This window comes from Eubalaena glacialis, chromosome 1, assembly GCF_028564815.1.
Source record: "Eubalaena glacialis isolate mEubGla1 chromosome 1, mEubGla1.1.hap2.+ XY, whole genome shotgun sequence".
Lineage (NCBI taxonomy): Eukaryota > Metazoa > Chordata > Mammalia > Artiodactyla > Balaenidae > Eubalaena > Eubalaena glacialis.
This window is the reverse complement of record NC_083716.1, coordinates 57,940,021-57,954,886: the sequence shown is the minus strand read 5'-3', so window position 1 is coordinate 57,954,886 and position 14,866 is coordinate 57,940,021. Positions and strand designations below refer to the sequence as shown.

The window sequence follows — 14,866 nt, the reverse complement described above, 5'->3', positions numbered from 1 at the left end:
ACTACAGGAGGTATGACGTATGACTGTAGGTGAACAGTGCAGGGGTTAGACACGTGAGCTCCACTGCCCACCTGCCTGGATTTACACATGGCTCTGCCCTCACTAGTGTGTGACCCTGGGCAAGTCACTCAACTTCTCCACACCTCGGTCCTGTAAAGGGAGGATGATGATACCACCTATTTCACTGGGTTGTTGTGAGGATTAAATAATATAAAGAGCTTAGAAACTACAAGACACACAGTAAACACTCGAAGTTTGTTATCCAAAAAAAAAAAAAAGTATTATGTATGCCTCAGTCTTCTAATCTGTAAACTGGGAATCATAAAGGTGTTCACGCCACAGGACTGTGTTGAGGTTTAAACACCATAATAAACATAAGGAGTTTTAAAAGAGTGCTTCATGCATAGTAACTACTTTCAAGAGTTTATTAATTTTTTTCCCTAAAAAGCCAGTTACTCCAGTTCACATAGAAAGACTTAGCAAAACAAAAGTGTCAGTAAGTGTGGAGATCAATGCAATGTCTGAAGAGGGAGAGAAAAGGCCAAGAGAGAATATTTGAGAATCAGGTGCTGTTTTCTAAAACAGGTGGTAGGGACTTCCCTGGTGGTCCAGTGGCTAAGACTCCGTGCTCCCAATGCAGGGGGCCCAGGTTCTATCCCTGGTCAGGGAACTAGATTCCGCATGCTGCAACTAAAGATCCCGCACGCAGCAAAGAAGATACTGCATGCCACATCTAAGACCCAGCGCAGCCAAATAAATAAATACTTTTTAAAAATAAAATAAAATAAAACAGGTGGTAGACAGGCTGTACTAGCAATTACAGCTCTCTTTTTTATATAAATTTATTTATTTTACTGATTTTTGGCTGCGTTGGGTCTTCGCTGCTGCACGCGGGCTTTCTCTAGTTGCGGCGAGTGGGGGCTGCTCTTCGTTGCGGTGCGCAGGCTTCTCATTGCGGTGGCTTCTCTTGTTGTGGAACACGGGCTCTAGGGCACGTGGGCTTCAGTAGTTGTGGTGCGCGGACTCAGTACTTGTGGTTTGTGGGCTCTAGAGCGCGGGCTTAGTTGCTCCACGGCATGTGGGATCTTCCCGGACCGGGGCTCGAACCTGTGTCCCCTGCATTGACAGGCAGATTCTTAACCACTGTACCACCAGGGAAGCCCTACTGGTCTCTGTTTTAAGCAAATTATTTCAGAGGTCAGGAAGCAAAGAGAAGCAGGGATGAAAAGTCACTGGTGGGGCAGGGAGGAAAGAACGGAAGCGCTCACTTCCTGGCTTCTCTTTTCACCATTAAAATTGCTGTCAAGCCTTGCCTAGCATTTAAACAGCATCATCCCTGGAGATAGCTGTTTCAGTTTCATTACAGTCTGTGTTCATAGAGTACAAATAGAAATCTTCGTGATTTTATTAGTTTCCATGCAACTCAGGAGAGATTTGCATGATGACATTTCAGCTCCTGACTTAAAGAAGGGATCAATTAAGAACAGAGTGCTTGCATTGCCTGTCGCTGGAAAATGAAAAGCTTCCCAGAGTTTTCAAAAATCTCTGTCCTATCCGGTTCATGGCCATAAATCAACTGTTCGGTCCTGCAGATACAAAAACTACGGTCTTAAATTTTTAGTTCATTTTGTAAGGAATACTTGCAGGATGTCTGCACCCTCCAATAAGAGTTAAACTACAATACAGAAAATCTAAGGAAGTATTTTTTGTCTGGGCCTCGTCAAGACTGACCATCATCACCAATTTGCTCAGTAACACCCAAAAACTACCTGGCACTCTGTGGATCTGTGAAGTGTTAATGTAATGTAGCTGTGACAAGTTGAAATTTAATACATGGCCCCAGTAGCATAATCTGATTAATGTTATATAACCTAAGAGACTATTCAGCAGGTCTGATGTGCTAGCTGCTTACGATTTGCGGGAGAGATAGGTATTTCAGAAGTTACTGACCCCATCAGATACCCTCTCCTTTGCCACAGAAACTGTGGTCATCTTATTGCTGATTTTGGCAGCTGGAGTGCTTCGTGGAACAGGGCTGTGATGAACGTTCTCGCTCTGGGGTTGCCTTTTGGTGCGAGTTAAGGAAAAACACGAAAGTAAGTGGATTTGCATGACCTCCTCTTTAATCAGATGTTTCTTTTTATTCCCAACCTCAACAAAGCCAACCTATCATAGTGTACTGTTTATAGTCTAGTCTATAATCCAAGACCTTTTCAACCTTTCCCCCACACCAGAAATTAAAATTAAAACCTCAATAGTGGTGCGGCCATGTCATTAGAAGTAATAGCACAGGGACTTCCCTGGTGGTGCAGTGGTTAAGAATCCACCTGCCAATGCAGGGGACACGGGTTCGAGCCCTGGTCCGCGAAGATCCCACATGCTGCGGAGCAACTAAGCCCATGCGCTACAACTACTGAGCCTACTCTCTAGAGCCCGTGAGCCACAACTACTGAGCTCACGTGCCACAACTACTGAGGCCCGCGTGCCTAGAGCCCATGCTCCACAACAAGAGAAGCTACCGCAATGAGAAGCCCGCACACCGCAACGAAGAGTAGCCCCCACTCACTGCAACTACAGAAAGCCCGCGCACAGCAACGAAGACCAAACACAGCCAAATAAATAAATAAATAAATAAATAAATTTATTAAAAAAAAAAAAAGTAGTAGCACAGTCACAGAAAACTATTTGAGTTGGTTTTTTTTTAATGACAAGTTTGACTGTATCTCCAATGGGGCCCGTGTCCCCAGACTGTAATTCTTAAATATGCCACCTCATCGAAGTCAATATGGAAGTTCTGGGGACATGTCAATCAAATTTCACTCTTGGGATTCATAGAGGCACCAGAACTACTCCCTGGGCCCACTGCCTTGAGTAAGTTAGTCTTGGGTTCTTTATCAGGTAAAAATGATAGCTTTGAAATCTGATTGAAGAAATGGCTGTATATTGAAATCACTGAATCAGAGAGCATGTTACATATGAGAAAACTGGAGCCCAGAGACAATCACTTGCCTAAGATACCGTAACTACTCATATGTCAAAATCAAAAATCCAGTGGTCCTTTAACTTCACACACCATCAAACCAGACTTGATGGGCAGAAACGTTGTTCGGCTGTTCTTCTCTCACTGTGGGTACCATCTAAATCAAACAAGGCCAGCCGGGGGGCACTTCTCCTGGGACTGCCATTTACCACTCCTCAGAGGAAAGAAATCAGCTGCCCCACCAACAAACACAAGCAGCATGGTGAAGAATGTGTCTGAAGATAATGATAGTCATCTCCAGGAAGTGGGGTTTAGAGGGACTTTTTTTCCTTTTTTAAAAAAATTTTAATTGTGGTAAAATAGACATACCATAAAACTTACCATCTTAACCATTTTAAGTGTACAGTTCAGTAGTATTAAGTATATTCATATTATTGTGCAGAACCTTCTCGTCTTGGAAAACTGAAATTCTATATCCATTAAACAACAACCCCCCGTCTCCCCCAGCCCCTGGTAACCACCATTCTACTTCTGTGTCTGTGCAACTAGGTGCCTCATATAAGTATTGTAGGATCACACAGTATTTGCCCTTTTGTGACTGGCTTATTTCACCGAGCATCATGTCCTCGAGGTGCATCCATGTTGTAGCACACATCGGAATTTCCTTCCTTTTTCCAAATGAATAATATTCCACTGCAGGTAAATACCACATTTGTTTATCCATTTATCCATCGATGGACATTTGGGTTGCTTCCACCTTTTGGCTATTACGAATAATGCTGCTATGAACAGGGATGTGCAAGTATCTTCTTTTGGATATGTACCCAGCCGTGGAATTGCTGGGTCATATGGTAGTTCTATTTTCAATTTTTTTGAGAAACCACCATACTGTTTCCCACAGTAGCTGCACCATGGAGCATTCCCACACACAGTGCACCAGGGTTCCAATTCCTCCACATCCTCATCAACACTTGCTGTTTTCTGGGTTTTGATGTAGTAGCCATCCTGGTGGGTGTGAGGTGCCCTTTTTTTCTTTAAACACCTCTCTGTCTTGCCTACATTTTCTACAGTGAATATATATACACTTAGGATTAAGGACAAAAGTGTAAAACACAAATTGAAAAAGAAATCTTACGGGGAAAATAGGGTTGCACATGAACGTAAGAAATGGATTTCTTTTTTAAGACAGGCAAATTATTGACTTCTCTTATGGGTTCAGCTGGAGACACCATTCCTATACTCTTCAAGAGTCTTACCACCTGGTCAGCTGTGGCTGCCACAATCTATGAGGGAAACGGCCATAATTTATGGGTAGCTAAAGCAATTCCTCTAAACACTGGGAGGAAAGTGCTCCCAGATGCACAAAGAAGAAAAACAATGTATTAAGCGGTGGCCAGCTAATGTTGGTCATGAAAATCCCCAGCCCTCACATAAACCCTTTCATCTTCCAGATCTTTCCTCCGAGCCTTAAGGGCCCTTGTCTCTGAGTTCTCCATTCGCTAATCATTGTGCATCTACTTTTTCCCCTTCCAGAGCCACAAAAAGTCTACTTTCCAAAGTCATGTAAAGGGAAAACAAACTCATGCAGCAATTTCTCCCAAAGAGAAGAATTCTGCTCCTGCATAAACAGGTACACGAAGAGGAAGAGCCCCCAGAAACCTTATAACCCCTGGTGTCTGGGCCACAGGGCCACACAGGCCCCACGCTAGCAGTTCATTAGAGGGAACTCACTTGAAAAGCTAAACTCTTCCAAAAGGGAAAGCACTCTTTCCACTGGTCTTTATATAATGCTGCACACCTTGGGCATGAGGTCACTTGTCATGATTTATTCATTAAGACAAAGGGGAAGGGACTAAAAACAAAATCCATCCAGTTATGTATTTATCCAACCTCCAGCTCCCAGACGAGAAATTCTACTTTTCTTTGTGTGAACATCTCCCTCTCCCCCCTGCCCTCCCTCACCCTCCCCTCTTGTATTTTCTCTTTCTTTTCTGGTTTCTTTCTGCTCAGCAAAATAGAAATGGCAGCAGTAGTGTATAGAAGCCCAGAGGAGAAGAGATAAGATGAGCAGTTGGAAAGGAATAATCTTCAACTCTAGGAGCAGCTGTATTTAAATGATCCAAAAAGAAGCTTAAGATCACTGTCTGTTCTCTCTCCTTTAGGAAGAGCCAACACCTAGAAAGCAGAGTCCAATGTGGGCTTCTTAACAAAGGATCTGCACTCTACATCTGGATCCCTGGTATTGCCCCCAAATCACATCTGCTCTCGGCCAAGCCCAGGACTAAACTCTGAAAGAAGCTGAACTTTGGAATCACTGGGCCCATTCCAGTGACAAAGAGGCGACCCAATGGCTCAGGGATGGCCAAATCCTCACCCACAGCTTCTGACAAGACCTGACACATTGCACAGGACAAACGACCAGAACCAACAGCCAGGATGGGCTGCTGTGTAAACCCTGGGGAAGAGGGCACGGGGAAACCTCACCGCCTCTGGGGAAGAAGGACATTGGGCAGTCACGAGAGAGAAAAAGAAGGTGGCTTGCACGGTAGCAACAAAAGTTAAGGGCATTCTACATCTCAAGGACATTGCTGACACTTAAACCCCACCCAGCTCTGGGCCTTCTTGAGCCGGATTTAGAATTTGAAATCTATCACCTACCAAGACATGTTCTGTGTGTCCTAGAAACAGCCGAGAAGCAAAGAGGGGCTAGTGCAAGGAGAAAGACCTTTCCATTCATGCTTAGGTGGGTTTGTGCCCCATGGAATGGTGGCCTCAGAAGGCCATGAACACCCCTGTCCCTTCTGGAGATGGGGCCGAGGGCTCCCAGCACTGGCGCTGGGGAGGAGGTAGGACCCCAACCCCAAAGCACCTTTCTGCCCCTATGACGTCACAATTCCACGTGCTTCTCAGCTCGCGAGATCAAGCCTCTATTTGTTGTCCACTAACCTGCAAACTTCAGTCCCCCTGCTCCTGGACTTGGCACGAATCACCAGGAAAGAAAGGAAATCAAGGAAAGGATGAAGCGCAGAAAGAAGGAACACCGGCGTTCCTGTTAATTACCTTCGAAATACCCAGCGTCAACCGGATCTGGCCCCCGGGAAAACCTGGTAGGGAGGCCAATAAAACAGCATAAAGAATACCAAGTAAATGAGATGTTTTAAATAATTTCGCTTTTGGCCATGTAAAGAAGCATTAGTCATACAGGTAATGAGATCTTATGGGGAGATGATTCGGAGGCTCGGCTTGACAACGTGAAGTATATCCCTTCCGGACCTGGAGAGCCAATTACATTTCCAAATTGGCAATTAGACATAATGCCCCAAATAATGCCAAAAACAAAGCAAATTCCATCTTCAAGCAGCCATTCTTTTGAAGCTGTCCTTCTGCCCCCCGCCTGACTCATCCACCTCATGAACAAGTGCTCATCGTGAACAAATTCTTGTCACCCACCGGTCAGGGGAGACCGGGGTGGCATGAATAATTAAAATCCAGAAATGACTCAAGCCCATCCCTTTCACCCAGAGTTTCTCCATAGCGTCTAACAAATTACCCAAAAGAGCAGCAAAATGTATTTGCACCTACAACATTCCCACGCAGCCTCCCACAGACCACTGTGGAAGGGCCCTCCCAACATATATCTGTGCTTGTATTTGTATGACTCAGTTACTGCCCTCAGGGGGTTTGAGGCAACCTGGAGACCAGACATGTGCATACCCCACGAGAAGATAACTGAATTTTTCCGTCCCTTCCATCAAACAAACTGGGTCTTATTTTTATCCCTAGCACCTAGCTCGGTTCCTGGAACAGAGGATGCACTCCCTATGTAATAAAAGCCAAAACAACAACACTAATAACCACAAGATTTATTGGAGGATCTACTGTGTGCCGGGCATCATGCTAAGGCCTTCATTTAAGCTGACGATGCTCATGATAAATGTTTATTCCAGGTTCTCCCCTTTGACGATGGAACAACCCAAAAAGCACATCTCCAGGAAAAAGCCCCTGACAGTATGAGCTGTGAAAACCCTGACAGTATGTTGAGAAAAGGAGCTACTTCCAGCTTCATCTGCTGGAATTCTCAAGAAGTACCACTGGAGGGTGGCACAGCACAGTGCCGCACGTCTCTCCCCACTCCGTGATCAGGTCTTGAGCCCAATCCTTTCACACTGCACCCTCCGTTTGGAAAAGCCCACCGAGGTCCCTATGGAAAATCAGGCTGGCAGTTTTACTGCCTGCTGACTTCAAACAGTCCGGAGGGAGCGGCCAACAGCTGGCTTCCCGGAGCATCGCCACAGTGCAGCCCTGGCTCCACCACGAGCCTCTAATTCTGCAAGAAGGTGGTTTGGCTGAGTTGCCATCCGGGACTGCGGAAAGTCCCCTTGCAGCGTGACCCACTGGCGCGAGGGAGAGCCCACAGGCTGATGGGCGACGCACAGACCACACCCCCATAGATCTGCAGGATGCTGCTCTGGTCACCACAACCCAACCCCAAACCAACAGCGCTGTGGGTTCCTAGGGAGCAGACACCCGAACAATCAGCTTTAGCAGGGAGCACCCAGACTGAACTGCAGCAGCGCGGAGAGGCCTGAGCCGAGTTTTCTCCACCTGGCTGTCCTGGCACAGGGAACCTTCCTCTTCTCATCCCTCCCCACTGCTGAAGAGCTGAGAATTTCCTTATTTAAAAATAGCCCTGTCTTCAGAGAGGGACTGCCTGGAGACTGAGGCAAGGACCACATCCTTGCTTCTCAAAGCATGGTCTGCTCAGCATCGGCATCACCTGTGTCTTGTCAGAAATTCAGAGTCTCAGGCCCCACCCTGGACCTTCTGAATCAGAATCTGCATTTTAATGGCTCTCCAGGTGATTCGTGTACATGTAAAGGTGCGAGAGGCCCCAGGAGTAGACAGACTAGATGCTCTCTGGCCATGGGAGGGAGAGATCTAATACCCCAACTGAACATCCCTTGAGCCTTCTCCCCGGAGTGCTGGGACACCCCTGCCTCTCAGGCTGGGGCCCCTGAGCTTCCTTCTCCATGTGCCCAGGGCCAGGGTTCCACCCACTCAGAAGCATCTCAAAAAAGGGCACTCTCTTGATCTGCTCCCTGCTGTGCACAGAAAGGCTGTGTGATTTCAGAGGTCCTGCGGGACGCTGACCTTGCCTGACCCCCCAGCAGGTCTCATGGAGACCAGTGCTCCCCGCAGGGCTCCAGGAGCTGCGGCATCACGGCACTAACACAGCCCTTCTCACCGGAACCACAGAGGCGTCCTTGCAGGGGCTCCACAGCTCTGAAGTCCCAGGAAGGTGGAGCTGGCTGCTGTGATTCGCAGGCTAGCACGGCCACGGCCACTGTGAGCTGGGACACCGCTGCTGCCCACATTGGGAAGGAGGTCCTGGCATTGGAATCCAATGCCAACCTGACTGCTTCAGCACCAGGCTCCTCTTGCCCTGGTCAGAAAGAGATACCCAAAGCAAGCACTCTCTGTACCAGCCACACAGTGAATGTCCCCATCCAGGGAAGAAGATAATGGTGAGCCTTGCCCTTGGAATCCTTTCTCCCCCAGGCCAAACACAAGGGCAGCTCTTGCTTTCCTCCTGATGCATGTTTGGACAAGGCCCCTGGGCACCCGGAAATAGGGCCAGCGCATAGCTTGCAGTCACCAGTGTCCTCCTAGGAAATGCTATAAAGTGGGGTCCCTGAGAGTACCTACTCCAAAGGGCTGAGCTCTACTAGGACCCCCGGCTTACAGATGAGGAGACTGAGGCACAAAGCGGTGAAGTCCTTGCCCAAGGTCCCAGGCTGACTTTTGGGTGCTACACGGCGAGCGTGACATCTAGGCCCTGCTGCTCAAAGTGAGCACGGCCAAGAGCAGTTTAACCAATTCCTCTCCCTTGGGACTTCTCCCAGCGCATGAACTGCAAGGGCAAGTGCTCCACAGAACACACTTGGGGAAATACTACTCTGGAGGCCATCAGGGTAAAGCTGGTCTGAGTAGAGAGCACCCTGGCGGGGAAACTGTTACATCGTCAGGGGAACAGGTCTGTGGGCTCTGGACTGGGGAGAACAGGGGTGGAATTCATCCTTTCTCAAGGGAAATTAGACAGCCACACCTGCCCACCAAACTTTCCACTTCTGCTAGGTCTGCAGCTCCTGGAGCCCCATGATGACAATGCTCATCCACTGACTTGCCCGCCATCAAAGCACTAGCCATCCTGCCAAGCCCTCAGCCATGGAGCCTTCCTAGGCTGCCCTTCCCCGACCTGCCAGCCTTGCAACACCCAAGAGCTATGAGCCCAAATCTCAATCTGACCCTAGCTGGTTGTTTGACCCAAGGACAATTGACTCCAGGGTCTAGAGGTCCCTTTTGGTTCAAAAGTTCTATTTGTTGTAGTCTGTGCCCTTCCAGGGCCAGAAGTTCAAGGAATCAAGGAGAAAATTTAAAACCTGCCACTTTGTGGAGCTATGATAGCTCCCATTTACAGGCCTGCTAAGTGCCAGGCATTTCCTGGGTGCTGTATACCCAGCACTGTCACTCCTTATAAGAATTCTACAGGGGTGGGATAGGGAGGGTGGGAGGGAGGGAGACGCAAGAGGGAAGAGATATGGGAACATATGTATATGTATAACTGATTCACTTTGTTATAAAGCAGAAACTAACACACCATTGTAAAGCAATTATACTCCAATAAAGATGTTTAAAAAAAAAAGAATTCTACAAAGTAAGCATCATTATGCTCTTCTTACATGTGAAGAAACCATGCTTAACAGGGCCGCCAGCCACAGATGCCCAGCTAACAAGTGTGGAATCCATGATTTGCACTCGGGTCTGTCTGACTGCAGCATCTCTACGGAAGTGTGCATTTCCACAGGGAGAGCCAGGAACAAGAAGCAAAAGTTCTCAGGACAAGGGAAGGTCACCTGGAACTCCCCTGTGCCTGGGACCTGAGCACTTCTCCAAGGCCCCCCTAAGTGATCCGAAGGAGCATCTGAAGGTCGTCCGATGCAGACTATCTCCAGGATGAGATGAGGCACCAGGGCCAATCTGGAATCAAGAATTCTGAGGCACTGAAGTTCCAGCCCTGATTGGATGATGCATCAGGCCAGACCCTGGGTAATTACCAAGCCGTAATGGGATCTGATGTTTATATTAGTCACGAGTCTAACAGAGAAAACGTGTTGTTTTCTCAGACACAGCCATGGAGACAAACCTCCATAATTCATTATATGCAGACCAACCTTAATCAAGCCCAAACTTCTACAGGGAGGACGGCTCCAACTGAGAGCAGGATGAGTCTATGACCCACAGCAAACCACAGCTCCGTAGGAAGCTGGCCTCAGTTTCCCCAGGCATTTAAAGAAAAGCAGACTGTGGGCTGGAGGAAGAGCAGAAGATGGGAATAAAGACACAGAAGCACTCCGAGGCTGGAGAGTTACAGAACATGTTCTGAGCTAGAAACTTTACCCACAGATCACCAACTCCTTCTACTGTCTTCCGCTGAGTCCCAGAGCAGGAAGGGACATTAGCACTCACAGAATTCAATCCCACATTTTACACACCAGGAAAGAGACCAGAGAGGTTAAACTACTTCTTCAAGGTCACAACCTTATTCAGGCTGCCAGAGCCACTCCTTGTTCACTACAGTCTACGACTGGCTTAGACCTTGAAATGTCACGGCCAAGTAAAGAGAGGGCTCTGATGAAACCCAACAGAGAAAGAAACAATGATGTGAAAAAGTACAGCAAAGAATATAGTACTGGAATGACTGTGCCCAAATTCCCAACTGGGGGAAAATGGGATTCTCTTTCTTCTTTATTTCCTAAAGAAGTCCACATAACTATTCTTTTCAGAATAGTAAAGTCATTCACGATTTGAAATTCGGAGGCCAGAGGAACTAAGGATGAGACGCCTCATGATGTACATCCAGTTTCAGGTTCCTTTGATCAAAAAGGATGGTGCAGTCCCAGAGGCCAAATGCTTGTGATTCTGGAGCTCCTGCTGAAACTTATACCCCTAGAATTTCAGATGCTAAAAAGACCAGCCTTCCTCTGGACCCTAGCTCCAGGTCAAACCATCTTGGGGTTGAACCAGGATCAGGGTGAACATATCTGAGTCCTGGTAGAATACTAAGGAAAAGCAGCCTTAGTTTGCTTGAGAAACCCAACATTAAAATAATTATTCCAAACTGAAGCCAAATGCATTCTTCTGAACAGCGTCTTGATGACTACCAAATACTTGGAAAGCGAAAAGAATGAAGGACAAAAAAAAAACAAAAAAAACAAAAAAAGAATGATTGCAGTAAAAATACAGTCCTCAAGAGTAGAAAGAAAAGCTTATAAAAGGCCTAAGTAACTACTACTGGGCAAAATGAGATGGCTACACACACTGTTTAATTGAGCAAATCAAGGGGCAAGTATTAAGAGATTCTGGGCATGTTTTAAAGGGGACTCTAATGGTACCAAAAGTGACGTGATCTCATTCTATACTGGCCTCACATCTTCCCAACCAACTGCAAGCATCTCTCGTCCCAGATGATTCTTTGTAGAAAGTTCCAGTTTAGTCAACTCGGCATGTCTTGGAGCTACAAAATATAGCCTAATATATAGGGATTGTTTTTTTTCTAATGATCATTGCCAAAAACGTATTTTCTTGAGAAAACTTACAGAAGTTATGCTTGGTCATCATTTAAGAAAGAGACTATTTATGTGAACGATCCAATCAGCATTTCATCAGAAGCACTGCAATAGCACTGATGTACCCCCTAGAGTAAAAAAGACTTTAGAAGCTGTGTTTAAAACCCCAGGATCACAAAAACACTGAAGCTTATTTTGACTCACTGAAAAAAAAGTTTTCATTATGATCAAGCCTACCCAGTTCCTGAAGAATAAGGAGGTCGTTAAAAAGTTCCCCAAAATCACTCAGTCTAGAAAACGTTTGAGATGCATGCGACTACAAGTTCTCTTTCTTCTAAGGGTAGCACGGAATCTCAGTAAAGGAAAAACACTCGCAGACTAAAGACTGGTGGGGAGGCAGAGGAGAGGGAATGTGTGAATAAGAAGACTATATGAATAAGCACTGGTCAGGAGGGCTAGGCAAGGGGTTGGGTCTAGGGGGTCTCAGGGTTCGCATTTTCCTTAACCTAATGGCTTCTCTGGAATGTGGGTGGTTTTCCACCTTGACAAGTAAGGAGAAACTGCTAAGGCCAAGAAGGTAACTCCAGAGAAAACTGACTGACTAACATCTGGAGGTCTCCGGACAAGTAGGAGGAGGAGGAGGAGGAGGAAGCGAATGATGGCTTTTATTTTTCTCCCTTATTTCCAACACACCAGTATTTTCCAAAACACAAATGTGCTACCACAAAACACAGCTGAGTTCCAGCACCCAACACAATGTATAATTAATGATCAGGGGAGAGAGAGAGAGAGAGAGCGAGCTTCCCTTCACCCTTGTGTGTCACCCATAGCCCCCATCTTACCTACTCCCTCCCCGTAGCAATTCAGGAGGCTGCTACAAGTTGCTGTGCCCCGTGGAAGTTTGAGGTGTCCTCGGATTAACTTTATTAGAAAAGGTGTGAGCATTCCCACCGAGATGTGCCACGGCCTTGCACTGTGCCCTATCCCCCTTTGAGCTTCCCCTCCCTCTGAAAATGCTGGTGCTGGTTAGTCCCCTAGGTTAAAAATTAGTCAAACAGAAAACAGCTTGGTCACTCTTTTTTCCAGTTTTCTTTTTTATCCTGCAGTTTTCTATGAAAAACTGCCCGCCACCTCACACCTTCAGCCAGTTGGCGGGGGGGGGGGGAGACATCTCTAGGGCCACGATGGCGACAGACCAGGCAGTCAGCCTAGCAACCATACATAAGGTGTAGTGAGCCTCGGTGCTGGTGGGCGTCTCTGCGCCAGGAATAGCTTAAGCCGACATCCAGCCACCTCAAAAGCGTCGGGGACGAGGCTCGCGTGAAAACCTCGGCCTCGGCGGGCTCTCAGGCGGACGTCCCGCTCTAGCTCCACGCTGCCGGGGGCATTTCCGGGGACCTGAAGGCGGTGGCAGGGGGGCGAGAATACAGATGCCGAAGAACTTGCGGTGGGGGTGGGAATCTGCTCCAAGAGTCGGAGAAGGAGGGGACATCAGTTTTGCGACCTCGCCACATTCCTAAAGTGGCAGCATCCGCGGGTTGCCTCCAAAACTGGGATGCATCTCCCCAACTTTCTCTCGCCCCTCCAGGTCCCCCGCCCGTCCTCTGGTCATGTTCCTCCCCTGGGATTCCCTAGTCCAAAAGATGTCCTCCCTTTCCCAAAGGATTTTCCTGCCCTTCTGATTTTACGAACTCATCTCCCCAACAGGTTTCTAAAGTGCGGGCTGACGTGCTCCCCCTCGCCCACCACAAGGAGCCGAGCCCGGGCAGGTGAGCCGCGCGGAACGCGCACCGAGCGGCCCCCAGCTTGCTCGGTGCCCGCCGGGTCGGCTCTCCCTACCTCCCACCCCGGCCCCAGCCGCAGCCACAAACAACCCTACCATAAACAAGGGGACGGGATTGGGCGTCCGCGTCCCGGAGCGCACCGGTTGGGGGCAACTCCTCACCCCCGACGCGCCGCCCGAATCCCCAGTAGGCGGGCGCCAGGAGAGCGGAGGGAAAGGGAAGGCGACGAGGGGAAGGCAGGCAGGGATGGAGGGAGGCACGGCGCTGTGAGAAGCGAGGAGGTGGGCTGCAGGGGACGCCGAGAAGCGGCGGGGCTGGCGCAGGGGGGAGGCGCCGGGGCGCGCGTTACCTTCGTCTTGCCCCCGCAGTGGCAGCAAACGGTCCACAGGTACTTGAGCGTCCGCCAGAGCAAGATGATGAAGAGGCCCCCGAAGAAAGTCACCATGGAGGAGGCCAGGAAAGCCCACCACATGCGCTGGCCCCGGCTGTCGCACGGCACCTCCATGGTCACCGGGATGATGAGCGCATCCATCTTGGGCTCGTGGACCGAGGACGAGGAGGAAGAGGAGGAGGAAGAAGAGGAGGAGGAAGAGGAGGAGGAGGAGGACGCGTCTAGGCTGAGATGGTTCGCGTGGATATTGCTACTCATTCTAAGAGCGCTGCCTCCGCCGCCACCGCCGCCGCCGCTGCCGCCGCCGCTGCCGCCACCATTTGCCATAGCTAGCAACGGGCAGCCGGCGCAGGGGCTCGGGGGAGCTCCTCCCGCCGCCAGCGCCACGCCGAACACCCATCAACAGCCATATTGCTGCTATTGCTGCCGCCGCCGCCGCCGCGGAGCGCGGGGAGGGGGCGGGGAGGCGCCTGGGCTCGGGGAGCTGTGCGCGACCTGGCGGGGTGCGCGGAGATATATACAGCGGGCCGCCGCCGCCGCCCGCCCTCCCCCCGGCCGCCGGCCCGCCCGCCCAGGGGGGAGGGGGACGGAGCGCGCGGGCAGCTCCCCTCCCCGGCCCGAGCCCCGCTAGCCCCGGGCTGCGCGGGCCCAGAGCGCCGAGAACGAGGGGGCGCCGCGGGCCGCCCCCGGACCCGCCCCGGCTCTGCGCACCGGCCCGGTTGCTCGCCGCGCCGCGCCGCGCCGCCCGCCCGCGGTGCGCCACGCGTTTGCGCCGCGCGCTCCGGCCCGGGACCCCTCCCCGCACGCAGCCCGCGCCGCTAGCCCGCCTCTCTGGGCTTATTAGGCGGCTACTCGTTAATAATGTCTCATCAGCCCCCTGCCGGGCGCCCCCGCGCCAGCCCTCCTCTCCCGGCTGCGCTCGGCTCCCGCTCGCCGCCCCGGTGTGCGCCGGGCCGCTGCAGGTTCACCGCGCCCGGCCCGGCCCGCCGCCGCCGCTGCTAGCCCATGTTCCCGGGATCCCCGAGCCGCGCCGCCACGCCGCTGAGCCTCCTCGGCCTTCGCTCGATCTTCCTCCCCGCTTCCT

At 50.1% G+C, this 14,866-nt stretch overlaps 1 protein-coding gene across 3 annotated transcripts in view; it reads right to left on the bottom strand.

The window, feature by feature from the left end:
* KCNMA1 (potassium calcium-activated channel subfamily M alpha 1) overlaps positions 1-14,130 on the bottom strand; it is a 735,999-nt gene extending 721,869 nt beyond the window's left edge. For 2 of the 3 annotated variants that reach the window (XM_061197119.1, XM_061197100.1), the window contains exon 1: positions 13,741-14,130. In XM_061197119.1, coding sequence (XP_061053102.1) covers positions 13,741-14,109 — 369 coding nt within the window. In that variant the 5' untranslated portion in view covers positions 14,110-14,130. Of the gene's footprint in view, positions 1-12,971; positions 13,020-13,740 lie in introns of those variants that run through there. The other variant, XM_061197109.1, reaches the window with a different exon arrangement.
* Between the last annotated feature and the right edge of the window lie 736 nt (positions 14,131-14,866).